Genomic DNA, 26,270 nt, shown 5'->3' on the forward strand with positions numbered 1-26,270 from the left:
AAAAATTTGGAAATTTAGAAGTATAGAAATTTTAAATTTCCAAATTTTTAAAGTTGGCTATTCATCAGTGGCCGCAAGTGCCCGCTACTTGCATGCCTGGGTATCGCGCCCTGATGGGTGCCAATTACCCATCACCGGTCAGTAGAAAGCAGGAACTACTTTCCAACATTATTTTACTCATTTTTATAATTTATAAGCTCAATCCAAAATAAAATATAAAAAATTCATCTTATCAATACCTTGTCTTTATCTTATCAATATATATATTTATATATTCGTCTTATTCAAATAATGTTTGTATTTTATTTAAAGGCGATGTCAATGCCCAAGCAAGAATAATTTGGGCGAGCAGCTATTTAAAGTGACGCGACATATCCACGCAGACATATTCAATTACAGTCGCCAGTTTTAAATAACTGCTCGCCAAAGAAAGCAAAGGATCAAGAAATAAGTGTTCGTGCTGTATTTTTTATTGGAAAAGAGATGATATAAAAAACGAGTATTATTCGATGATCTGACACGTAAGTTTACGGTGACATTCTATCCCCACTAGATTCGTTTGAAACCTATCCCGATGAATGATTGTGTACCGTTGCATAATATCCTGCTTTCAACTGGCCACATACCTTACAACGTTAGCATTTAATGACTTATAAAAAGTCAAATGAATTTTATATCCTTATTGTTACATTCATTTTTATTTTTTTTACAGAGTAATCTGACAATAGTTGTGTAGTTTCGTAACGTAATATTGTCATTTCATTTTAATTATCTATTCTAAATTTTTAATTAACTATTTTAAATTGCTAGAAAAAAAGTAATTAGAAAATATTTGAAATTTTGAAAAATTAAGAAAAATATTATAAACGTATTATTAGGAATAATCTGAAAGCTTCTTTTTTTTTAATAAATTAAAAAAATATATAATTATAATATTGATTATATAAAGTTTTTTTAAAAATGATTACGTGATGATTTTCCAATTATTTTCAGTTTTCATTTTGTAATACCATTGATTTTGTATATATTATACGTTCAACATTATGGCAACGATAATTGCCTTAGCAGTATCAACATTATATATTGTACTTACAAGTCTCATAGCTTATTGGATGAGAAAATATACAGAGTATTATATACGGGATCCGTTTGTAAGATCCCTATTTTTAGAAGGCATTGCTACTGGTGAACTATGCGGAGCGTGCTTCGAACTCATAATAAGTAAGTTAATCATTAAATGGCAGATTTGTCTTTGGGATGACCAAATATCATTTTCTTTCATATTGAGTGAGAATAATTTAGTGATGGGATACAAAGAAATTCAAGTAACTCATTGAAAGTCCTAAAATTCTTAAGCCTTCTTAATTACATTTCGTAATTATATTTTACCAGTTTCATAAGATTAATAAATTAATAAAAATATAATTGAATACATACATGTACATTAAATCGTAGTTGCGGATAATTGGGGTGTTTCCATGTACGGTCTATATTTATTCCTCCTAACAATTTGGTGGTCAAAAAATTGGGGTGATGCCACCGCTTGCCCCTACACGCACATCGAGGACGTTGTCGAAGGGCAGAAATCAGTTCGCGATGCTTTTCTTTTAATATGGGCTGAATTAGTCGGTGGTCTTGTCGTTTTTAGATACATTCAATTACTTTGGGCATTGGAAATTGTTTCCACGCACAAGAACAGGGCATTCGAAGATTGTACTACTGACCTACAAGTGAGTACAATCAATAATTTTTAAACATCGATTGTGTCATTATACAGGCTTCAAATTATAATAATTCAATGATTTAAATTCAATTAAAAACACTATGGCTTCTGCAGATTAGGGGAATTAACCCTTTCACTGTAGAAGATGACTTAACAGATATTGCAAGGGTGAAAGGGTTAAAACGTATTATATTTTTTATCACAATTTTTCTTTTCCCTCCAAGGTGCCAGTGATATTCGGAGCATTCATCGAATGCGTGGCAACTTGTGTATACAGAGTGGTCTCCCGTGGTTTAAGTGAAATAAATTCCAAGTTCAGCGTTATTATTGATTCTTTTATTGGAACAAGTTTGGTTATTGCAGGTTTGATGAATATTTATGAATTATCTATACGTATCTTACTAATTCCATAAATATATGCATTTTTTTCAATTAAATTCTCCAATAAGTTTGTGCTACTTTTAATAATTAACAAATTTTTGTTCTAAATCTTTAACAAAAAATTCTGGGGCCTCTCACCATTGTGTTAATAATTGCAAGTATTCGAAATAGAAAACAAAAAGTATCAGTTCTATTGTTAGTAATTATAGAAACTAATGTTCCTCTCAAAACATTTGTTTAAAGAAACCATTAGTGTTCGCCATTAGCCATTGTTGATGTTCTTACTGACATTCCATCTATTTTCATACTGATTTCAGCCTTCGATTATTCCGGCGGTTACTTTAATCCCGCGTTAGCGACCGCCTTGAAATACGGATGTTTGGGAACATCTTTTATGGAGCACGTGATTGTTTACTGGATCGGTGCATGTGCCGGTTCCATTGCCTCTTTACGAGTTTATAGACATCCGTTTATTCAAAACTACGTGGAACAACATAAGGAGAAAACGCTTTGAACCTGGATTGTATACGTAGACTTTTGTGTTCATTTCTTCCGTTGTTTATTTTACATAGCGGTCCCTTTTACGGCCGTATAACGTTGTACTTAGAGTAGCATGTACTTACGTTTTTCTAATACCATTGAGATTATTACAAAAAAAAGTATATTCAATGAGTCACAAAAATATCCAAAAAATTTTTAATTTTTAAAGTTGACGGATACAAATGGTGTGGGATGATTTACCCAAGTGGGACTGAAGGTGTTAAGATCTATTTTGCACCCAAGTGTACTTTCAATTGAAATCAATATTTTGCAGTGAACTATATACATATATGTAAATATGATAATATTTGAATAGTTTCGTGATTCATTGGATAGGTACATTTACGCACAAACAAATTTATATGGTATTATTATTATAGGTTTTATTGCATATTTATGGAAAATTTAAGGTACCAAATTTTGAGTTCAAATTAGGATAAATTACTGTATCTAATTATTAATGCATGATTTATATGATTTTTGGCGATGTATCCTTCCTTTTAATAACGCGAAAACATGTCTGTGATTGACGCTGAGACGTTGTATGTACCACAGTATCGATCGAACATCAAATTTTTGTTAAAAATTCAAAGTAAAGATTATTTGCGTTAACTTTAAGACGTTCGTTGAATGATAATCACTTGATTAGTCATTAGGGGTTTTAGTCAATAGGAAACTGACACTCTTCCGCCGCCCACCCCCATGGATCGGCGGGTGGGCTTATGCAAGACTTCCCACGTTAAAAAAAAGATTCTTTACATCTCTGCTTTCCTTACATTCCTGCATCCCTTATATCTCTGCATTCCTAACATCACTACATCCTTTTATATCCTTGCACCCCTTTTGTAAATATTCCATCATAGCGCCCCCTGGCGGTAAAAAAAGGAACTATATCTTGCACAAATTTTGGCCCTCTGGCGGCAAAAATGTGAACCAAATTTTCGATGTCGAATCAGCGCCATCTGGTTTTGAAAAAAGGAACTAAAGCAGGCAGTAATTTTGGCCCCCTGGCGGCAACAATGTGAACTAAATTTTCGATGTCGAATCAGCGCCATCTGGTTTTGAAAAAAGGAACTAAAGCATGCAGTAATTTTGGCCCTCTGGCGGCAAAAATGTGAACTAAATTTTCGATGTCGAATCAGCGCCATCTGGTTTTGAAAAAAGGAACTAAAGCACGCAGTAATTTTGGCCCTCTGGCGGCAAAAATGTGAACTAAATTTTCGATGTCGAATCAGCGCCATCTGGTTTTGAAAAAAGGAACTAAAGCACGCAGTAATTTTGGCCCTCTGGCGGCAAAAATGTGAACTAAATTTTCAACGTCGAATCAGCGCCCTCTGGTGGCGAAAGAAGGAACTAAATTTTTCAAAAATTTAAACTTAAAATTATTTTTCACTAGATTCTACTTACCTTTACTTACCTTTACTCGAACCAGTGGCCATAAGTATATTATTTATAATATATTATTATATTTATAATATATTTATTATAAGGGTTGAAAGGATACAAGTGATGCAGGGAGAATTCAGGAGTGTAAGGGATACAGAGATATAAAGGGTATAAAGATCGTTCCACTAGTATAGTATATTAATTTATTGATCAAAATTTCATTCAAATATATACATATCTTATGTCTTTAATTCTGAAATCTTACTGTCCTAAATTTTGATGGCATTAATATAATTCTTAAAATTTGTATAAAATATAAATATTTGTATAAATAGTTAAATGTATCTTAACAAAAATGGCATATAAAAGGAAGAATTCGAAGTAATCAACTTTTAACAAATTTCAAGAAAAATATTCTTTTCATATCAATTATTAACTCTCTTTTTTTAAATAAAACAATAAACAATTTACACATAGAATTCTGTTTTAGAAGACAAATCGTATTGAATAGCTTCATTCTTGTACATTTCAATAGCCTGCAACAGAAATAATGATGCTTCATAATAAAATATTAATAATTAATTTCTTACCAATCATCTTCCAGGTAGCTAAAAACTAAAATAAAAATTAATATTCTAGATAAAATGATCAAGTTTACCGCGTCAATTTCGCCATCCAATTCTGCCACTTGTTTCTCATGAGTGACTTTCAATTTCTCTTTTTCTCGTCCTTGTTTGATCTGCACGGTTTTCCTTTCTTGCATGAATTTCTTTGTATTCTGTTCTTTCTTTTCACGGAGACGACGATCTTTGTCTCCTTTTGTTTTTAACGCTTTGTCGTTCATTACTTCTTTAGCCGTCTCCACTGACATTTTTACTTGGTTCGCGTTCATTTCTTTGATGTCTCTGAAAGAAGAAAAATAATAACATGTAATAACTGTTCATTTATAATTTAAAAAAATCGAAGAAATTTAATTGTAATTTTGAATCCTGTTTTAATTTCATAGAAAAATTGATGATGCATTTTAATTTCAAGTATGTGTTGAAGATAAAAAATATACAAAACGAACGAACTTGTCATGTTTTGTCTGTAATTGTTTAACTTGCGTAGCTTGGACGACTTCAATTAATTTCTTGAATTCCTCTCGACCACTTTCCGTGTGACCTTTTAACATCTCCCATTCTTCCTTCCTTTGGCGTTCCACCATGGCTGACCATTGTGCGGTTTGTTCACTTATGACCTTTTTTACATTGGCGTCGTTGACCAACGCATTTTTACTAAAATGTAAGATTCATTATTGGCATTATCTAGAAGGATTCAAAGTGTTGAGTAATTTTTCAAATGATATGCTTTAAATGCGTACTCTTTTCCTTTTACTAATTTTTCAATGGCGCTGCAATGATTCTTTTGCATCGTCTGTCGTTCCTTTAAATGCTTCTTCCTCATCGTATCAAGTTCCTTTTGCTGCTTCTTCCCTTGTTTATAGGCTTTTTCTTTTTTCAATGAGTCCACTGTGATTGGTTCTGCTTTAAACTCCTCTGAAAATTGCAATAAATTAAATTGGTTTCATTCAATCTCGAGACTATCAGGAGAACCCGAAGGAACGCAACTTTCAGTAAACGGTTCAACCGGAAATAATTAAAAAACTCGGTCCGCAACAGAAATCTCTTTGATGGTGCCAAATGAAATTTGCTTATAAAAAAAAGTGTTCTATACCCTTTTTAGCTTTCTCTTCTTCCTTCTTCTTCGCCTCAGCTTTTGCGTCCGTTTGCTCGATTCCAAGTCCTTTCATGGTCTCCGCTTGTTTTTCCGCTCCCTTGCTGAATGCACCCGGGTCAGACAGGGCGGCCATGAAGTCTAGAAAAGCACAGCTCGTGGATCACACTTCTAGATTTCTATTTTTGAAACGGAACATGGTATACCTTCGAATCCATCGGGCACGTAAATCTTCAGCTCAATGTTGCAGAACAACATCGGCAACGCCATAGGGAAATTCGCCTCGGTTTTCAAGGATATGTGTCTATATCCGGCCTGAAGACCGTCTAATGGTAATATACGTTGTCCCAGTAATTTGCCACTTTCTTCGTACACACCTTTATTCATTAATTAGATTAATTAATTCTCTTTTCATTTTATTTCATTTTTAATGTCATTAAACGAATGAAAAATTATTCTTTCAATACACGAAGTTCTTTCATTTGAGAAATACAAATTTAACTTTAAGTTAATATCCCTGCTAATTGCGTGTTAATTACGTTGGAAATTTGAATTACCAAATCTAAGAACAGCCAAGTCCGGAAGTACAACTTTTCGGAAGAGAAAGGGTTCTTCATTGTAAACTGGATTCAAACCATTTGCAGGAACCATTCTGGTTCTGAATTCCTTTTTAATGGTGTCTGCTGGTAAACCGTACATATCTACTTCTACATATGTGCCCACTTTTTTATCTGATAAGAATTGTCCAGCTATCACCTGATAAATATAAGATTGTTATTATTATTTAATAATATGTATAATATACGATTTAACATTCTATAAAATAAATAATATTTATATAATAGTACTTTTATAAAGAAAGATTACCCGGACAGAACACTGAGCAGTGATAACACCATCCACGTCCTCAGAAAAGGGATCAAAAATCTTGTCAGGTCTTCTCATGAAGTCAGGTTTCAATAAATACCCGGTTGTTGCATTATACTCAAATTTTCCTTGATTAAGTTGCATAGGTAAATCAGGTGTTTGGAAATTCAATGCCACCATTTGACAGCCAGCGTTCCAGAATACCTGAAGGAAGATTCATTAATTTAAAAAAATGGGGAAAAACTCTGTAGGAATTTACGTACATATGTATATTAATTTTTTACCGTAATTAAAAAATGAATCACTTACTTGTGGCATATAATTTGAGGAATCAGCCCTAGTACCTTTTGGATAGATTCTACTCATCTGACGTTTGTTATAATTAACAAACTCCACCGCATTAGTTTTTAGATAGTTAAGTGCAGCAGTCTCGGAAAACGAGGACATATTGTGATGGATATTCTTTTCTGCAATAATAATAGCACTCGTGTTTTTCCTGTGACAAATATGCTGTCTCTACTATGACTGTAAAATGTTAGTTTTACAACAGATAGTGCATATGAAAGGTAAGCTATTTATCTACGTCAATGATTCTAAACTTATTTTGATTTTATATAAAAATTTTCAGATACGACAATTTTATAGAATGATTAAACAAAAAATTAATAAAATTATATCCCAAATTTCTAACAAAATAAATTTAAATAAAAAAATAAAACTATTGATTTTTTAAATAATACTTGTTTAATACTTGTTCCATTCAGAAAACTAAAGATTATTATAAAAATAATAGTACAAACGGTCTTTTATATAAATAAAACGTATTGTTAATAAACGGTATGAAGGTATATATATTCAAGTTTATCAAAAATATAATAAGATGAAAAAAAGGTCTACGTACTTTCAGCAGTTTCAAAGCTTTGAAATTTAATAGGTTGAGCATAATTAATCATCGAGGAGAGCCATGGATGCACTGCCATAGTACTACCACTATACTGAATCGGAGGTGCTTCACCTTCGGCACCTTCTTCACCTGGTGGAGCTCCTTCAGCTGGTACTTCTTCCTGAAATATTAAAAAAAATCTTTTTTAAAAATAAAAGTTTTTAAAACTATGCATGAACGTTTATTTTCGCTGATGAGTTATCAATTTGTAATTTATTTATAACGTTAACCTTGGGTGGTTCCGTTGGTGGAGGAGCAGGAGGTGCATTAGGGTCTTCAACAACTTCATCTTTCACCTCAAACTGTCCAGAACGGAATAATTCCAGTTCAACCTTTTCCACCTCTGGTTTCAGTCTTTTATTTTTTATTAATATCTTTCGTTTCAATGCACTTGGCGGTGGTAGCGGATGTCCGGGTTCAAGCTGCGTCATTTTACTTACGATTACAAATTTGTACGTTTGTCCCTCATTTTATGATACTTACAGGATAATCTTTTATGGGTTCCTTTAGTAACAAATCGCCTAAAATTTCGTCACAGTATTTAGCTAATTTATATTGTTGCTTCATGCAACAATGATTTTCAAAACTCAAAATTATAGGATACTCTGAGGTAACAAATGCAGTATCTCTCAAAGCATATATAACATCTTTGAAAAGAATATCAGTGCACATAGCTTTTCCATGAGTTATAATTGGCTCTTCGTCTTCTCCTTTACCATCCCAGCAATCCAACTCCACGCATCTAATATTTCGTTGAAAAAATATGATTGTTTGAATGATAAATTAAAAAATTTTTTTACAAATGATTACCTGCAACCTGCTAATAATACTTGTCTGTACATTTCAACAGTGCTTTTACCACCGATTTGTCTACCACTCAAATATGTATTGTGACTTGAATTGATGTAGTAATGGGCTAAGGGTTGATCCATGTCCATCCATTCTTCTAATTTATCCAAGAATACAGGGGCGTTTTCATCAGACATTAGATAACGAATGAAGCCATCTTTGGTTAAAGATTCTATACATAAAATATATAATGTATTAGATACACTATTTTTATATTTTTTTTTTACTCTACGTTCCTGTATTTCATTCTTAATTATCAGAATGACATTCTTTCTGGTATAATAAATGGAGTATGAATTAAATATTTTTTCGTTCAAACTGGGTTATCACGTATGATAAATACACATTATGCATTCACACGAATTTTTATAAATATCGTTAGTATAAATCAGGAGACACGTGTACAGTGGAAAATGTTTATTTTATTTCACTGTCCACTGTATTATGTATAATAGAATTTCATGTTTTATATTTTCAGTAGAGAAATAAATTCGTAGGATTTATTAAATATTGTGCATAATAAATATTTTTTAAAAATTGTATTAAATTATCAGCAGCCCTTGTTACATAATATTCGATACATTTTTTATATTAGGAATATCAATAAAAACTTTAGTATAGTTGCTGTGATTAATCTTTAAGCTTTAAATTGATGTATCAAGAGTGATACTTTTGTGTCATGAAATTATATTATAATTTTAGAAACACAACTTACTTGCGTTCTTTACTTTATCATCCTGTTCATAATCATTAATAATTTCGATACATCGTTTCTCATCATAAAGAGGATATAAAATTTCATTGAGCCTAGGATCTCTCTGTTTCTCATTCATAAATTGTACTAATTGACCTAGATTTATTGTATCTGATTGTCCTTTTGTACTGAAACATATCGTTATTAGGTACTATTAACAAGATAAATTAGATTTTCAAATAAATTATTTGCAGCACATATAATGACTTACTTACAGTGATTGAAATAATTCTTCTATATCATTTCTAGGACAAATTTTGAAGTACAACGTTTTAAATTTTTCAAATGTGAAATCCTTTGGTTCCATTTTGTCACTCTAAAATTATTTATATTACGAAAATTAATAATACAGTTCAGATATTAATTTGCAATTTTAATTAAAAGTGTGCGATATTTTACATTATCCGATAGTAAATCGATTATCATTTATTTTTATATAAAATTGAATTTATTATTTTTTATATCCCTTATTATATTCTTCCTTTTTTTTCTTCGAAATAATATATGACTATTGGTGATTTTCTTGTAAGGAAAATAGATTAGTGTAAGAAGAAAATTAAAGTGGAAAGGAAGCTTACCTTTCCACTAGGCAAACCCAAGTCAGCTAACCCTTGATAAACGAGTTTCTCAGTTTTCCCAGAGGCAAAGGTTTTCGATATAACTTTCACAGGCACTTTTCCTTTAGGATCTACTTGAAAGCTCAATCTCATCCAACTGATTAATAAACATACAAATTGATGTAAAAAGAATTTAGAATGAAATACTAATAAAAACAATCATATTAGCTATCAATCATATATGAAAATAAATAAATTAATAACATTTTTCTTAATTAAAAGATATTTTAAAGTAAAAAGGATTGAATTATTTCCAGAGAAATATCTAAGCGAAAAGTAACTTTGATTTTTCAGGACCAGACCGGTGTAAAGTCGTTGATGATGGTTCTACATATGATCTTACATTAAACATTAAAAAATTCTATTTTATGTATTTATCGATATAATTATTAATAAAAGTAAAATAAGTAATACATACTGTTTCATTAATTGAATCGTCGGGCAAACGTTTGAAGCTTTAGTGTTGTGCGTAATTAATCGCAAACCGGCTTGCCAATCCTTCATAAATTATAGAATTCAATTATAGAATTTTATCACATAATTAATTTTTCTTATTAATATTTATTACCTTGGCTGTTTGTGCGTCCGCACAGACAATGTGCTGATAATGAATGTTAGTATAATCAATACCAGAACATATTGTTAAACTTTTCTGATCTATGTCCTCCATAGACCCATGCTTACTTATCTTATTACATAATTTAGGATCCTGAAGAATTGTAAATAACCGAAAAATTATTTCATTGGTATTGAATTCAATTTATAATTTTATATAAGCTGATAATTGTAGGGGTGCGAATTATCTACTATTAATTACAATTTAATTTATGATTTACCTTTGGTGTGCCACCATAACGAATATCACTCACTTGGGCTAATTCTATCACATCACCATCCTAAATAAAAACTTTTTTAATTACTAATTACTTATAGAAAATGAATATCTAATTGAAAAGAAATATGTATTTAATTTCTCTAAAATTTAAATATTAATAAAACATGATTTCTAAAATACTTTTTTACAATACCTTGCCATCGCTTTTCCAATAAACAAAGAATCCATATTCATCAACTTTAAATAAACAATTCGGTTCATATTCGGTGGTTTCTTTATCTTCAAACCAACGATCAAATGTTGAACCATTTTTCAATAATCCTGGCACTTCAATTTGCCAATTAAATTCGAATTTCTTTGTCATGTTTATTTCAACTTTCTTGTATAATTGTCGACTATCTTGTTCAGCCGACAAAGGAAAGGGGTAGTTTGAATTGAACTCGTGAGTGTACGACACTCAAATGACTAGATTCTCCAGCGAATTTTTTCTTTTAGAGCTGTATAATATAATTAGCCAAATCCAATTTAACGTATAGGGATTCACTTGGTAGTAAAGGTTTTCATGTAAGTTATATAAATAATTGCACGTGTAAAAGCACACGTGCGTAGGAAATTAATTTTATTATTTAGAAATATGAATTTTTATTTATTAAATATGATTTTTATTAAGGTATTGCAATAAAAATTTTATTTATATCTTCTGCAAATTTTTATAAAAAGAATAATATTTTTTTGAAAATGTTTAAGAAATTTGAACGTTATTGTAATTTTCATAAATTACATTTTTATATTAATGTAAAAGATAACTTTTTAAAGTTAATATACGATAGTATCACATATGTATTACAATGATTGTTTCCTTTTATCACGTGTACAGTCATACCGTTGTTAATAAGCTTATCAGAACACATTTTTCATTGTATTAGATACACTCGCTTATGTCATTATTACCTACTGGATAAAATGTACAGTGTCGAGCATGGAGAGTTCAACTCGAGCTCCGCTTCCCTGGGTTTCCGGTCACCCCCTAAGTTTCTTAACTTATATCATATTTCTTAATTAATATACTAACTTTTATAATATTTAATAATTATAAAAATTATGTTATTCTTTTCTAAATCTCGAATCAGCTGGCTGTGCTCGATACTGTACACGTAAAACAATAATTATTTGTACTCGTTGCTGTTTTACAATTTTTACTTATATGATACATCGATTATTATTATTAAAAATTGCAGTGCATTAAATAATCAATGTAGATTTCTACAAGCTGTAACAAACAAAAATAGTACAATCCAAAAGAAACACATTTTACAACAAAAATTAAAATTTAATTTTGATTGATTTGTTTAAACTAATAAAAATAGAAATTTTGAATACACTTATAACATATATTTATTATAAAATATTAATTGTTATATTATTGTAAGACTATTAATTTAATCTAATGTTATTCTACAACATGTATTCGTATTACTAATTTAATTAATTTAATTATTATTATTATTATACAAACCATATTATACATTCCACTAAAAATACTTCTGCATACTGCTAATTCTTTTTTTCTATTATTATACGAATAGGACAATTTATGTCTTTTGGATTGTACTATAAATTTTGAAACATCCTATATTATAAAGAATATTATTTTATGCAAGAAAAATAAAAAAACAGAATAATATTATTTTGCTTCGATGTGCATGATTTAATCATTGCAATAGAATCGAATGCCAATGGAATGTCTTCAGGAATGTCTTGAAGAAAAATGAAAGTATGATTTACATTTATACCTAATTGTTTGAATTTCATAGAAGTTGTTTTTTAATTCTATACATTATACACCTTTATAATCTCTACGTCATGTAATAAGATAGGGTGATCCTGGAATCTAAAATTTTAATTAAATGTCCCATTTATGTTCGAAGTACGTACCTACTGAGAAAATGACACCATTTTGAAAGACCGTCATAAATAAATACAAAAAAAAAAAAAAAAATGAGGCATACCTGACAATAAGTTATTTCGATTCAATTAAAAATTAAATTCCTACATAAATTAAATATAATAGAAAAGTAGTAAATTTCATCATAAGGTGGCTATTACAGTTTATAATAATTAAGTGTCATGAATCACTGTACATCAATTATAGCCTTATGAGGAAATTTTTTCTTTACAAAAAATACTTTATTTTTCTTTTCCAATTTATTTGTCTTCTATCTAGAATCACCCTGTGTCTCGTCATCACTGAAACATCATCAAATACAATGTACTTTGTATTCTTATAATAAATTTAGAGAAAAATTAAGAAATTGATGAATGTCAGCATTTCCTATAAAATTTACAGGCTCTTTTTTTTATTTTACAGTGAGTCTCACAAAAAAAAAAATGAATATCAGCTTCATTTACAACAAATATCTGCAGAAACACTTTATACAAAGAAAGGTACTCGTGAATTGAAAATTTAATATTCTTTCCTTTTTCCTCCATCAAGTCTGGGATTTCGGTAAAAAGCTAGTGGTATTCAATTGTATCGGACTATTCAATTCCTGTTGTTCTTTGATTACAATATCATCTTCAAAACTGTGCATTGGTTCGGTGCAGTATTCCTGTCCGCAGATTTTGCAAGCTTCGAAATGCGGCTTAATGGAATTTCGTAATTTCTATAAAACAATTGTAAAAGACTAATTAATAAGAACGATCAAAATAGAGTAGTATTTGATTTAACAGCTTCAGTTCGGGTGGCGTTATAAGAGGACAAACCAGACGACCGAATGGCGTCATAAGATTTCGAAGACGATGACTTGAAGAAATTCAAGAATTCAATGTTTTTTAAGTTTCGGTCACGATTGACCCAGATACCGCTGTTGAAGGGATGAGAAAAAATTGTTTTAATTTTTTATATTATACCTCGAGGCATGTGTTGCCATTGGCTTTGACGAACTCATAAATCGCATAAGCTGGAATGCAAATGAGAGAAAGAGAAGCTATTCCCCAACCGATCGCCTCTGCCCACCATGGGTACTTGTACTCCCCGTTGTGGTAGGTCGGTGGTTCATAATCAATTAAGCTGAATACCCACACAGCCTGAAACACAAAGCAATTTATGGGAATCCGGTGGACGGTTAACGTCCAGATTTACAGTGCTTTACAGATATAACAAATTGTAAATTAATAAGAAAAATAAAATTTAAAATAATAAAATATTTTTTTTCAATGAATTCATTTGACGCAGAAACATTTTACGACTTTGTTTACCAAACACGTTTATATAAAAAGTATCATTTAGATATTTATTACAAAAAAGTGATAGAAATACATAAAATGATGACCCAGATCAATTTTACGACTTTGTTTATAAATTTATCAATATGTAACAGACTTTGATTATTTTGAAATGCAAATGAAAAAATGTATCTAAAAAACTATAAAATATCTTGTAACATTGACATTAATGACTAATAAATTTAATATCAAGAGAGTATGAATGCTTAATAACATTGATAATCCTATCATTGCTTATGACGGACTTTTAATATTTTTTTTTTCACTCTGATTAATTATTGTCTATATTTGAAGATATCCACTTACCATGATAAGAAGAGGCGCAGCAATGCGCCAACAAAATCTAAAATAAGAAGATGGTACACGTCCAGTCATCTCTTTCACATTATTACTCAACCTTTTAACACCGTAACACCAAGATATAGCAATCACTTCAAAGAAAGCTAGAAACATGATTGATATCGAGGCTGCGTAGTGATCTATTAATTGGAAGAAATAGATTCCACCCTGAAAAAAAAATAAAAGATCAAAACTTTTAATACAACGTTGATTGAAATAATTGTAACAAATATTATTAATATCTTACCTGAGTAATATTAGGGAGGCCAAGTAGAAAAGATATGACGCATATTAAAAGTACTAATGTTTCGTGACATACGAGGTGACGTTTTACCCATCTTGGAAAACCATCTTGGATTGATGTTACTACTACCTCCATTATTGCAAACTGAAATTTCAGTATGACAAGCTATTAAAATATAAGAGGAGAAAAAAAATTTGATTGAAGGATCTTCGGTATAAAATGATACCATACCTGACTATTCAAAGAAAGGCAGACTAGCATAAAGAAAAATAACACGGCCCACACTTGTGATGCTGGCATCTTGGCTAGTGCTTGCGGGTATACAACGAATACAAGACCAGGTCCTTGAACGGAAATTATGATTTGTCTATAAAATTGCAGGAGAAGTTAATCTGACATTGACTGACACCACTCAGACAGAAATATGTTTATTAACTTTTATATTACATTACGAGGAATGTTTAATTTCTTATTTTTCTTTAATATTATCGAGCCAATAATCCCTACTTTGACAATTGATTGGGGGAAAAAATCAAATGTTTACATTCAACCAAAGTAGAACGTATTTTATCAAGGCAACTGTCTCGTAAATAATTAAGAATGAAATTATAATTGCAAATCAGACTGAGGATTAAACGTACCATCTGTTAGGACGGCTTCGACAGACATATTTTGTTCCACAGCGATGTTTCCAATAGTGGCGAATGAAAATATCCCAACCAGTAAGCTACTAAACGCGTTAATAAGTGAAACAGCTACGCTATCTACTAGAATAGTGTTGTGGAATTTATTATAACTGGCAAAGCATATCATCGAACCGAACGCTATGCCGACGGAATTAAATATTTGTGCTGCCGCGTTGATCCAAACCTAAAGAAAAAAATCAAAGGTATTTTTGGAAAACAGTTTCAAAACGAACTACGATCTTCGTCGTAGAAACGTAATCATATAACAAGATTATTATAGAAGGATGAGAAATAAATCTTGTTATTATCCACCTTTGCGTCACTAAGGAGTTCCCAACGAGGATGGAAGAAAAATTGCAGACCCTTGTCAGCACCTTCAAGGGTGAGGGACCGTGTAAGAAAGACCACGATCAAAATGAATGGCAGAGTCGCGGTGATGTATCTAACTTGTGCTGATGATTTTATTGACTTCCATACCGAGAAGTACACCATTATCCAGGCAGTAATTAAGCAAGCAACTAATTCCCATCTAAGTACTCCTGATTCTTCGATTCCTTTACTGATTTGGAGTACTTTGTTGCTAATTTTCAACACAAAACAGATATTAATTATAAATCATATCAAATTCGCTTTAATTAAAGATGATAAATTAAGATATTTTCAAAAATTCATCTTAAATTTCAAAATTAAATATCAAATGATATGTACCATTTTCTGAAACAAACGTGGTATCAATTAATTAATAATAAATGAAATTAATTAAAAAGTTAAATTGAGAAATTACTCAAAAAATTCTTCGGATGGTGTTCTAGAAGCGTTGGGTCTTGTACGGTTGTCGATGACACTGTAAGTTGGTAACCAACACGCCAATGTGTTCCACGAGTTATCGCAGTCTGACCATGGTTGTTTTGCTCTGAACGCCGCGAAGAAATAATATATGGCGTATGCTATTATCACATTATGGTAGGTCGACATCAGGAATGATATTACTACCGATGACAGACCAGCTCCTATTTAAATAAATCTAATTATTTCTGTTTATCATTATTAATTTTGGAAGTTGATTAATTTTAAGGGAGTTTATTAAATGACACTGTATTTTTATATTTGTTATTTTATTTAATTTATAAGTATAGTTTACCTTTAAATAAGGGACAAATTTGACCGAGAGCACCTATTGGCCCTCGTCGTGTGAATTGTCCGATACTAAGTTCCATGTATAATAATGGTACCCCACATACTATAAGTATGATGAAGTAAGGTATCAAGAACACACCTGAAAATTAATTCAATAAAATCGTCAATAAAACATCCGTCATTATTACGTATCTTAAACGTTCTCTTTAAAATTCTTTCTTTTCATCTCCGAATAAAAACATGTCTACTAAATCTGCCTATAATATGGATTTATTAAAGGTTGCATTAAACACATGACTCGTACGTAATAGTACTCGTAGTTAATCGTCATTCTGTGGGCAGTAACAAGGTCACTGGATGTAACTCTTTATTCGTAATAAACGATGATCACGGACCCGTGGATTACGAGTTTAGGAACAAGCACGTTTGACCCGTTCAAAATTACCAACATATATTATATTGTTTTTCCTATCGAAAACTTTCTGCAACTAATACTGTGTTTCAAGAGTACGTTAATTAGACTTATAATTGGTAACATGTGTTACACGCTTCCATGATTCCTCACATTAAGCTAATTTATTCGTTTCCTTCTTTGGACGAATGCCGTATGAAACTTTTCGTATCAACAACGTTTTGAAGGTGTCATAATGTTTATTAGACTTATGAAACATTATAAATGCAAACGTTTAACTTTTAATAATAGTAAATAAAAATCATAGAACGATTATACAATTTTTATAGTTAACACAATACCTGTCTTAGATTATCACAGTTTCCTATCAAACCTTTCACTCTTCCTTTGATATAAAGTGTAACTTACGATAAGAAAGATAAGATATACCTACGTTTCTAATAATTTTTTAACTTTTAATGGCTTAAAAATTGTTAAAAGTGTATTTATCGCAATTATTGTGATAAATACATATTATATGTACATTTTAACCGTCGAAGAGTTAAGTATTTCCAGAATCAATTTTCTAAACGTTTGTCAAAGCAATTTATAAGAAACAATTATTCCGCAATTTTGTATGAAAAATGAATCGATAAACACAATTTTGATGATTAGAAATTATGGATGGAATTTAATTATTGATAAATTAATTTTGCAACGTAATATTTATAATGATAAATTCAGGATGGAATCATTATGAAAATTTAATCACGTATCACAGATATCATGACGATTATTGTTTCCGGTTGTGCCATTGAAAATATAATTTGTACTGCGTCGGTGCAGCTCACGCACATGTAAATTAATTCTACGAATATAGTATCGTGCTGGTCGAACAAATCAGACAGCATTCTTTCATTTAACAATATGATTCACAGCGTAGCTTGATTATCAATGAAATCTACCGTTTCGTACTAAATGTTTCGCTCAGTTTGATGACACAAAAGTATTATCAAATGGAACCTGTGATGTATTAAAATAAAGCTCTAAGATTAAGAATTGCGATTATGTAAAGTTTTTAGTAATATACTTGATCCAAAATGGCTTACAGTGGATTGCAACGCACAAGTACACTCATTTCGTGGTGTAAAAAGTCTAAGGCAAAATATGTTTTACAAAGATTATTAACCTAAAGTTAAATACGTCTGCTATCCAAGGGTTAATAAATTGACCAATGTAATCTATCTTTTATGAACGCCAGTGTACGTCCTTGCAAATTCTATTATTAATGTCCCTTGTTACAATATTTCGCGGCCATTTCTTTTTCCCCATCCCCTATTGTTAGCACACAATTCTCTCTGTCCGTCAAGCCATAACACAAGTGCGTATCATGTTGCCAGTAATTTTCAAAGTCTAAGAGCTTCCCGGACTAGAGTCCGGACATGTCGCAATCCGCTTGCGGAACTTGATACATGACCTTGCCAGAACGCAGCTAGACCATCTACCATCGTAAATGATTTCAATGACACCGGTGGAAATAATAATCGGTCGAGTATCATTTCGTTGGTTAAATTGACCTGGCCGGAAAACCACTGCTGGTGGTACGATCTGATTTCACATTGGACAATGGACATCCAAGCCTAATTTTTTCTAACGTATAGAAGTCATGAAATGACCACTGCGTAAATTAAACGCTCAACGCGTACCTAATTTAAGAAATTCTATTTTACATCCTTCTACTGATAAGAATACCTCAAGTCCAGGTATATCTTGAAAAGCGTAATTAGTTCTTCGTTTCACACCAGTGGTGTAAAGCATAAACATGTACTCTTATCACTGTTGCACTAATCACAACAGACGTATGTATGTCATAATCTAGCACGTTCAAATTTGTTTTCAAGACATACATTATTATTATCTTTAAAGCGTTGTCACGAAAACGATACTAACTGTAAGTTTCTCATTACACGAAGTATTATTAGTGTCCATTCAACGATAGCTGTCGTCGTTAATTTTGTATTTCATATTATTTTCATTTTCTTAATCATACATTATTTTGAAAATAATAATAATTATAACTTACCACCTCCACTTTTATAACAAAGGTAAGGAAACCTCCAAACATTGCCCAGACCCACGGAATACCCAATACAGGCGAGGACGAATTGTACTTTGTTAGCCCAATGGGGTCGCCTTGGTTGCCTGTAGTCTTCTGGGTCTTCTCCGTCCGCGTCGTCGAAGCTACTACACACTGACAGATCATCCTCAAATGACCTGGAACAAAATAAACCCGAATCATTACTTTCGATGTCATTGAAACGTCTCTTGAACATTAAAACGCATTATCTATATATTGCTCTACTATCTAAGGTGCTGTTTGATCTATTTCAAAACTTACGTTTGAATAACGTATAATTCACATGGAACACGTAATAATCATTATGCAAGTCATTGCATATTTATCATTAAGCACTCGAGACACGTTTGGAGTGTCTACAGGGAGTGACATGCCTTCTGTCGAACATGCCAATCATTAAAGGAAATGCAAGTGTTATGCAATTATAATGTCATTGTTATAAGTTAAAATGATGCTGCACCCAATTATGATATCACTCGGAAATCATTCACCTTTTAAAAATTAAAATAGATAGAACAGTGTCGTGACAAAAGTTATAACTTTTAATTTGTGTAATTTATCTAGCCACCAGATATTAAATCAATCCATAAAAAATGAATTTAAAAAAATAAAAAGTAAAATGTACCCTAATCGTCCAGTTATTAACACAGGTGTCTCGTGTTAATTACACAACTATGCCAATTCCCATAACTCATAAGATGACACGGTTTTTGCATCCGCAGTGTGGACACTAAACCCATAAACATTCTTCTTCATTTTTCCTGCTTATAAAGTATAATCATTACAAGGTCTTTATGTACCCTTGTTTTGCAGGATCGTTAATCATAATAAGGATCCATTTTCTTTTAATCCTTCGTTAACGTTTATCAAAAAGGGTTCGCGATAAATCACAACTATGTATAATCTTCAGTTGATCGGGAATTTTTGACGGGTACAGACATGGATTCCACAAGTGAAAAAAAATTTTGTTTCGCTTTGAATTCGCGTCATCAGACACGATAACAAGTTGATTAAACAATCATCGTGATAAGTGCAAATCTGCGAATAGCCATGAATTAAATTTTACGATTTTAAGAGGAAAATTAACTTATATAATAGTTGGGCAGAAAGATAAGAGATAATCCGAGCAGAGTGCATGAAATTTTCGAAAATTTACATTTCAGAGTTTAATGAAACTACTGTGCAAGCAAAGAAATTAAAAATATATTTGCTCAGAGTATCAAAATATAATTAACCGTGTTTATATAAGGTTTTTCAGTGACATAACCGAAATTGGAATCGATCAATTTATGGTACAGGTAAACTTTCTTATCGTGAGGCTATTTAAATCTGGGTCTTATGTGATCTTTACTTTGCTGTCACTTGTGACGTAAGGATAAATACATATTTCTATCTTTCAACTTAATTTCTTCTGACACTTGCAATTATGCAAATATTTGCACTTATCAATTTTTCAATATTTAATTTTATATCTTATTGCAAACAAAGTACTATAAAATGGATTTTGAAGGCACTTAGGAAGTAAATCTAATAATAAAAATTAAAAAAGACAGTTGGTGCTTCAAGTTTTGTAATTTTGTATTTTTTGATATAGTAAAAAACATTTTGTTTTGTCGGTTTTTCACTATTATTAACTCTGATTAGTCTACCATTAAATTTTCCTCTATTCTATGGGGGGAATTAGTAACGCGACATGATAGAAATTTTCAAATGTGGAACAACAATTACCTGCCTTTTAATTTCAATGGAAGAAGCAGGGCAACTACAACAATGTACCGCATGAACACCTACTTATAACAAGAGTATGGTCTTACATTGTACACCTATTATCCACTTACGTCTCTGGGACAATACGCTGAAATTGCAGGCCCTGAACGACCACACCACGCTTCACAAACTGTTCAGATCTACAGGACATTTTTGTCACAAAAATTGCCCAAATACCTTCTCAATCCTTGAACAGTGGAACCTGAGTCAATCGTGATCCAAACTTACAAAACATGTGCAAAGATGTTAATCTAACGTTAAATGTATAGAATTTTGAAAAGAACGGTGTAAAATTTAGAAATTCGTGGCTCCCTCCATGGTCCGCCGAGTGAACAAAAAATTTTACATTTTATTTGTAATGAAAAGAATCCTCATTAGATTTCCATTAGAAGTCTATTAGAACTAGAATTTTAATTAATATGCAATACTGATATTGTTTATTTGTGAAGAATACCACGAGAATTTATTTATACACCTAATATATCACAGACTGGTCTTTAATGAGCTCATAAAATTAAACTGACACCACTAGAATTGAACAAAATCATTGAAACGAGTTTTTCGTAACAGAAAACTGTTCCAAGTTTCAAAGCAAACTGCACGATGAGAGCACCGATAATAAGTCTTATTTTATGCAATCGGTCAACCAAAGAAAAGGAAATAGCGTTTGTTGTTTGCTTTTATCATTAACTGACAGGTGAGAATCATATGACAAGCATGAGATGCGAAGAGAATGATCCTACTCTACTCATGTTTGATTACCAAAAGCTTATACCTTCTGGGAATAACTCTGAAACATACTTACAGATGTTTTTATCGTGAAATTTTAAGTACTGATTGTGATTTATTTTTACCCATAGTCTTTCATGAATCATTTGACAAATATCTTCAGTTTTAAATTGCCCATTAAATTCACGACTTCTATATCATTTTTTTTTTTTTTTATTATAAAATCAATTCTAGAATTTCAAAAATTCAGGATTCCAGAATTCAAAAATTGTTTAACTTGAAAATTTCAAAATTTCAGTATTCCTTAATTAAAGAGCTCGAGAATACACGATTCTTTGTCTAACTAAAGCAATTTTCCACACTTCAAGTTCATCCTCACCCATCTAAGCCACTCTACCACGCAAACAAACAATAACAATCAATCATCTCTAACAACCTTCCTCAATTACCAATCATCAATATTTCCATCCGAACGGTCCATCTAACACTTATCCTATCTACCTCCATCACCCAACCCCTCGAACAACCCTATCACCCTACAAGCATCCAGCCGAACTTGCTCCTAAGGAAAACCGCACACAGTATACATGATTCATAGACTGCTGCTTCCGGCGCCTCAAGACGCCAGGAGTTAGGTAATATGGCTCACTTACGGCGGCGGATGTACCATGTTAAGCAGCTCCGACGGCGAAGTGGGAACTCTGCGTATGGTGAGCTTCCGACCGTCGGAAGAGCCCATGCCGATGGAGGCTAGAGAGCGTATAGAAACGGATTCTGGAAACGGACGCACATAGGTTTGCCCATTGCCATCGGAGAAGACGACGGATGCCCAGCTGGTAGCTGGATGATGGTGTTCGTCCATTGTGGGGTTCGACTTGACGGACCTGACACTGGAGCAGCGATGGTGTCTTCCAGATCTGAGGGCACCTTCCCGGATCAGTTTGCCCTCAAAGTGTACCGGTTGTTGGTCCAATAGCTTCGATGTCGGGTGCAGCCGGTAAGGCTTGTCTTTCTTCAAGCCGTTGCACTGTAGATTCCCAGAATTCGTTGGAGTGATGGTGGTTCTTCTGGCTGGGTCAACACTGCTCAACAGTCGACCCCTATCCTCCGAGAGGGAGTCAGAGTCGGCCTCATGGGGGGGCTGGTAGTGCCCTATCCTTATCACGTCGGGGTCCATGTCGTCAGAGGTGTCCTCCTCCTCGGGCATCGTGCTCATCTTGCGCACGCTCTGCTTGCCGATCACGCTCTGAAGACGAGCGCCGCTCTTGCTGCCGTCGCTACCGTTTGCGACGCTGTTGCTTCCCGTGTTGTTCATCATGGCATGGCGATCTGAAAAGAGATACAGTCAGATGGTGGTGGAAGAATTCTTGCACGGACTTCCGGTTAGGAAGGAAGGTGACTAATGTGGGAAACAGACGTAGAATTGAAGAAGCGAGGAAGTAAGACGCCAAATTTTATTCTAAATATCTTCTATACGTATAATACAACTATAATCTACGAATAGTAATACATATAACTACCTCGGGCCTGAAGCGTCACCTCTCCAACAAATTTCAAAAATTCCCAAAATATAAAAGTTTCTCCTGTGCAAATTTAAGTATCTAATTATATCTCTAGGTCATAATTGACCTCATTACTGTTTGAATATAAAATTAAATAGCAGCTTCTTAAAGGGTTAAATACCAAGGCTCCTACACTTAAAATCTTTCTGGGTCAGAGTGAAACTTTCGTCTCTTATATACCTCTAATCTGTACCAAAGTGAATGAATTATCATCGCGTGCGATAATTTATTACCACGGATAAACTTTCGTAAACTCGTCGTACAACCGCGAAATTAATCTTATCTTCGTGGATGGACCATTTAATAACACAAAACAATGCACAGAGATAAGACGTTGCACGACCGAGATTCCGCTAATGGAACACACGTTGCGATGACTGATGATTCTTTCGGTGTACGAGCTGAATGAAAACATTGGTTCCGACGCGACGATTCATTCAAAAACGACTAAACGCGGTAAATAGTGTGATCGAGGAGAAAATTAAATTCATTTAACTTATAATCATCTACCTGTCAGATCGATGAGGGCCTTAACCGGATCGATTGCATTCCAAAGGAGTCACTGTGACCCATCGATGCACGGAGATCTGATAACATCGGACACGCAACCGTCCACGTGGAAGTTCGGACGTTCTCTGATTTGATAAAATTTTAGTTTAAAAAATTCTTTGTAAGAAAAAATAGTAACGGAGCGATCGAGATACGTCGACGTCGCGTCACGACGGCGTTGTGTACACCGATTGTGCGTCAGCAACCGTGTCAGATCGCGCACAAACACATGTGTACCGAACGAGTCTTCACTTCACTCTGACCTCTGGTGGTCGGTGCGTAGACTAGTGATTGGGACTCGAGATCTAGCGAGACGTATTCGGAGCGCTTCGGTCGTTTCCGGAGGGACACGTGATCCATTAGAGATATCGATCGACATTTCGCAAAATCTTTTTCAGTAGCTGATGCGTCGTCGAGTGTGATGGGAGGAGAAATGTTTTATGAAAGCTATTTATTTATTTATATGTACAGTATGTACAGTCTGCTGCCCGTTGTATATTATGTATAATAATATATATATATAGTTTGCTTTTTTATATGATTGTAGTCTAAATAATGTAGTTCATATGATGTATTGATACACCCTGTTAAGTAAAACAATTACAATATGTTTTATGAAATAATGTGTTTTATTATAAATAACGTTTTCCCCTTCGAAATAAAATATTTTACATGATTACAGGCTTATTGTGCATCATTGTGAAACGTTCCTTAATATAGGCAAACTGTTATTGTGCAACATAGATGCAGTTAAATTGCATCGTATTGTAATTTTCTTTCAATAAAATAAATTCTTTTGCCACGTGCAAACAATAATTACACGGATAATAATTTCTATAGTTAATTACATTGGAACTTGTTTCGTTTGAGTTAATGTTACTATCGTGCCAAAGAAATGACGCTGAAGTAGAATGGGTTGCATATGCACAGGTGATCACTGCTGCATTTCATAAATGATATAATAAATCCAATTTAATAATTTTTTTAAATTTGTAATGAAAATTATTGATTGAACAAAAATCCTTCTACAAAACTTAATAACAAATCTAATTAATAAAATTCAAAAATCAAAAATATTTCTGATAAAATTTGTTATGCAAAAGTCTAACGAAAGAATATTAAAGATTAAAAATGTTTCTAATAACTTTTATTTACCCAACTATCTGTCTATGTATAAAACCAAACAATATCATTGACATATTTATTACATTGTTGTAATGAAATGTTTATCAATTATTGCTTGTAATACAGTTTTCCTGTTTAATTTCTAATATCAATAAAACATTGGATCGTAAATACTGAAATAAGTTATGTATCTTGTAATATGTTTGATTAAATGAAGTAAGGTCAGTTGGATCGTAAAATTCAGATAAATCTCTATAACCGGTTCCATTTTATGGTTCTTATTGACGCAATAATATTTAACAAAATATAATAAGGTCAATGTTATATCGGATATTTACTTTATATATGCATGCACACGTTTTTTTTTTGGTTTCAAAAAATCAAATCGAATAATAATTATCTAAATGCAAATTGTGGTGCATGGTATACTCTGTTGAAATCACTAGGCCAAGGACTAACGATAAGTGTCTATGGAGTGCAATTCCCATGGAAGTAACGGGCGTTCAAGTTGTCGATGTCATTATCCCCTGATAAATAACAGGTACGTTTCAGCGTAACCTTTCTTGCTTACTTGCAACTCACGAAACTGTGCTCAGCTCGTTCCTACGACCAACTAAGCGATTTCGTTCCGAGATTTAAGTTTTCTACTACGTTAAAACGAACTACGGTTATCTGTTTCCCAAGAAGAAATTGAATGTTCAGATTTGCACTTCAGGATTTTTAATCAAACTTCTCTTGCATTTTCTGTATGTGCAGACTTTTAATGAATTTGAAAATTTTCTGTAAAGATCAAAACATTGCTTTTGGTTGGTTTTATTTTATAAGAGGTAGAAATGATACAGTATTGATAAGTACAATATTTTTCAAGGTTGTATTACAACATAGAGAAATTTTATCTATTGCTTCATTTGCGGTAAACGTGGATGTATGTATGTATGTACGTTCAAGCATAACCGTAATTACTCGAGGATATAAGTTGTTCTCATGGTAGAGCTTGAAGGTTCGTTTGCATTTGACATTAACACCTACGTGAACGTTTGTGAAGCATTTTTGAATGTATTGGATTGGATTTTTATCAGAGATCTTCGACGTCTCCTGAATATATTATAAATTACGATACAATAAATAAATTAGTAAAAAAGAAAGGAGAATTTCACTTCTTCGAATAAAGCAAAAATTACATAATATAATAAATTGAGTTATACTTATAGAATTGAGACCAAGATTACAAAAATATAAATTAGTAATTATTATATTTCACTTTCTTCCCAGGGCAGAAACACTAATGAACTATCTCTTTTCAAAAAACAGGGTCAATGATAAATAATCAATTTGAATTACAAAATAGATGACTGTCATTCGTCGATATCGAATCCATTACTATATTCCACAAAAATTTCTCCATTTATCGAACGTTCACCTAACGATGCCACAATCATGATCGTTACTCTCATTGTTCCTTATTCACCGAAAAAAAAAAAAAAAAAAAGGAAGAAGTCATCAGGATAATTACGCAAGTGAATACTTACGCAATGAATTTCCAGAAGAGACGAGAACCACCATCATCCAATGATTTCCTTGAAATTACCATCAAAAACCCATGTTATGTGATTTCTATCTATATGGCATTATTATGCGAAGTTTTCTTTTTGTTTCAATTTAAAGGGTTCGTTCGTGGTTAGAATCGATCTAGAGGGAGAACGGACTT

General features: G+C 32.3%; 3 protein-coding genes across 4 annotated transcripts; 1 reads left to right on the top strand and 2 right to left on the bottom strand.

Moving 5' to 3' along the window:
• The first annotated feature begins 297 nt into the window (after positions 1 to 297).
• AQP (aquaporin) lies at positions 298 to 4,167 on the top strand. Its single transcript, XM_034332879.2, has 5 exons — positions 298 to 521; positions 994 to 1,221; positions 1,456 to 1,730; positions 1,948 to 2,086; positions 2,422 to 4,167. Exons 2-5 carry the CDS (start codon positions 1,044 to 1,046, stop codon positions 2,616 to 2,618), a joined length of 789 nt encoding a protein of 262 aa, XP_034188770.1. The 5' UTR covers positions 298 to 521; positions 994 to 1,043; the 3' UTR covers positions 2,619 to 4,167.
• Positions 4,168 to 4,379: 212 nt separating this feature from the next.
• LOC117608152 (1-phosphatidylinositol 4,5-bisphosphate phosphodiesterase) lies at positions 4,380 to 11,212 on the bottom strand. The gene is made up of 20 exons (XM_034332806.2): positions 10,805 to 11,212; positions 10,613 to 10,672; positions 10,345 to 10,485; positions 10,195 to 10,274; positions 9,738 to 9,873; positions 9,375 to 9,475; positions 9,121 to 9,287; positions 8,367 to 8,577; positions 8,040 to 8,298; positions 7,787 to 7,978; positions 7,515 to 7,677; positions 6,923 to 7,080; positions 6,614 to 6,817; positions 6,304 to 6,502; positions 5,953 to 6,123; positions 5,747 to 5,887; positions 5,394 to 5,568; positions 5,104 to 5,307; positions 4,689 to 4,935; positions 4,380 to 4,566 (listed from the first exon to the last, which is right to left on the bottom strand). The coding sequence occupies exons 1-20, from the start codon at positions 10,973 to 10,975 to the stop codon at positions 4,498 to 4,500; spliced, it is 3,249 nt and encodes a 1,082-aa protein (XP_034188697.1). The 5' UTR covers positions 10,976 to 11,212; the 3' UTR covers positions 4,380 to 4,497.
• A 1,385-nt stretch (positions 11,213 to 12,597) lies between these two features.
• On the bottom strand, positions 12,598 to 26,233 carry ine (solute carrier family 6 member inebriated). 2 transcript variants are annotated; one of them, XM_034332807.2, is made up of 12 exons: positions 26,092 to 26,233; positions 21,980 to 22,655; positions 18,777 to 18,967; positions 16,307 to 16,441; positions 15,950 to 16,175; positions 15,478 to 15,745; positions 15,121 to 15,349; positions 14,711 to 14,823; positions 14,483 to 14,623; positions 14,203 to 14,403; positions 13,522 to 13,698; positions 12,598 to 13,274 (listed from the first exon to the last, which is right to left on the bottom strand). In XM_034332807.2, the coding sequence occupies exons 1-12, from the start codon at positions 26,126 to 26,128 to the stop codon at positions 13,101 to 13,103; spliced, it is 2,568 nt and encodes an 855-aa protein (XP_034188698.1). In that variant the 5' UTR covers positions 26,129 to 26,233; the 3' UTR covers positions 12,598 to 13,100. The 2 variants fall into 2 exon arrangements, with proteins under 2 accessions (XP_034188698.1, XP_034188701.1); XM_034332810.2 differs by lacking the exons at positions 21,980 to 22,655; positions 26,092 to 26,233 and adding an exon at positions 20,669 to 21,953.
• Between the last annotated feature and the right edge of the window lie 37 nt (positions 26,234 to 26,270).

The sequence above is a fragment of the Osmia lignaria genome, chromosome 15 (genome assembly GCF_051020975.1).
Source record: "Osmia lignaria lignaria isolate PbOS001 chromosome 15, iyOsmLign1, whole genome shotgun sequence".
NCBI classification, from domain to species: domain Eukaryota; kingdom Metazoa; phylum Arthropoda; class Insecta; order Hymenoptera; family Megachilidae; genus Osmia; species Osmia lignaria.

Coding starts and splice junctions, on each gene's coding strand:
- LOC117608152 (XM_034332806.2), bottom strand. CDS start 10,975: ATGACAAAGAAATTCGAATTTAATTGGCAAATTGAAGTGCCAGGATTA. Junction 9,288..9,374: donor GAAGAATTATTTCAATCACT/GTAAGTAAGTCA, acceptor GATATGTTTCAG/TACAAAAGGACAATCAGATA. Junction 5,888..5,952: donor CGTGCCCGATGGATTCGAAG/GTATACCATGTT, acceptor GTGCTTTTCTAG/ACTTCATGGCCGCCCTGTCT.
- AQP (XM_034332879.2), top strand. CDS start 1,044: ATGGCAACGATAATTGCCTTAGCAGTATCAACATTATATATTGTACTT. Junction 1,222..1,455: donor GTGCTTCGAACTCATAATAA/GTAAGTTAATCA, acceptor ATTAAATCGTAG/TTGCGGATAATTGGGGTGTT. Junction 1,731..1,947: donor ATTGTACTACTGACCTACAA/GTGAGTACAATC, acceptor TTTCCCTCCAAG/GTGCCAGTGATATTCGGAGC.
- ine (XM_034332807.2), bottom strand. CDS start 26,128: ATGATGGTGGTTCTCGTCTCTTCTGGAAATTCATTGC. Junction 14,824..15,120: donor CGAAGCCGTCCTAACAGATG/GTACGTTTAATC, acceptor TTTCCGTTCAAG/GACCTGGTCTTGTATTCGTT. Junction 14,624..14,710: donor GCCTTTCTTTGAATAGTCAG/GTATGGTATCAT, acceptor CTGAAATTTCAG/TTTGCAATAATGGAGGTAGT.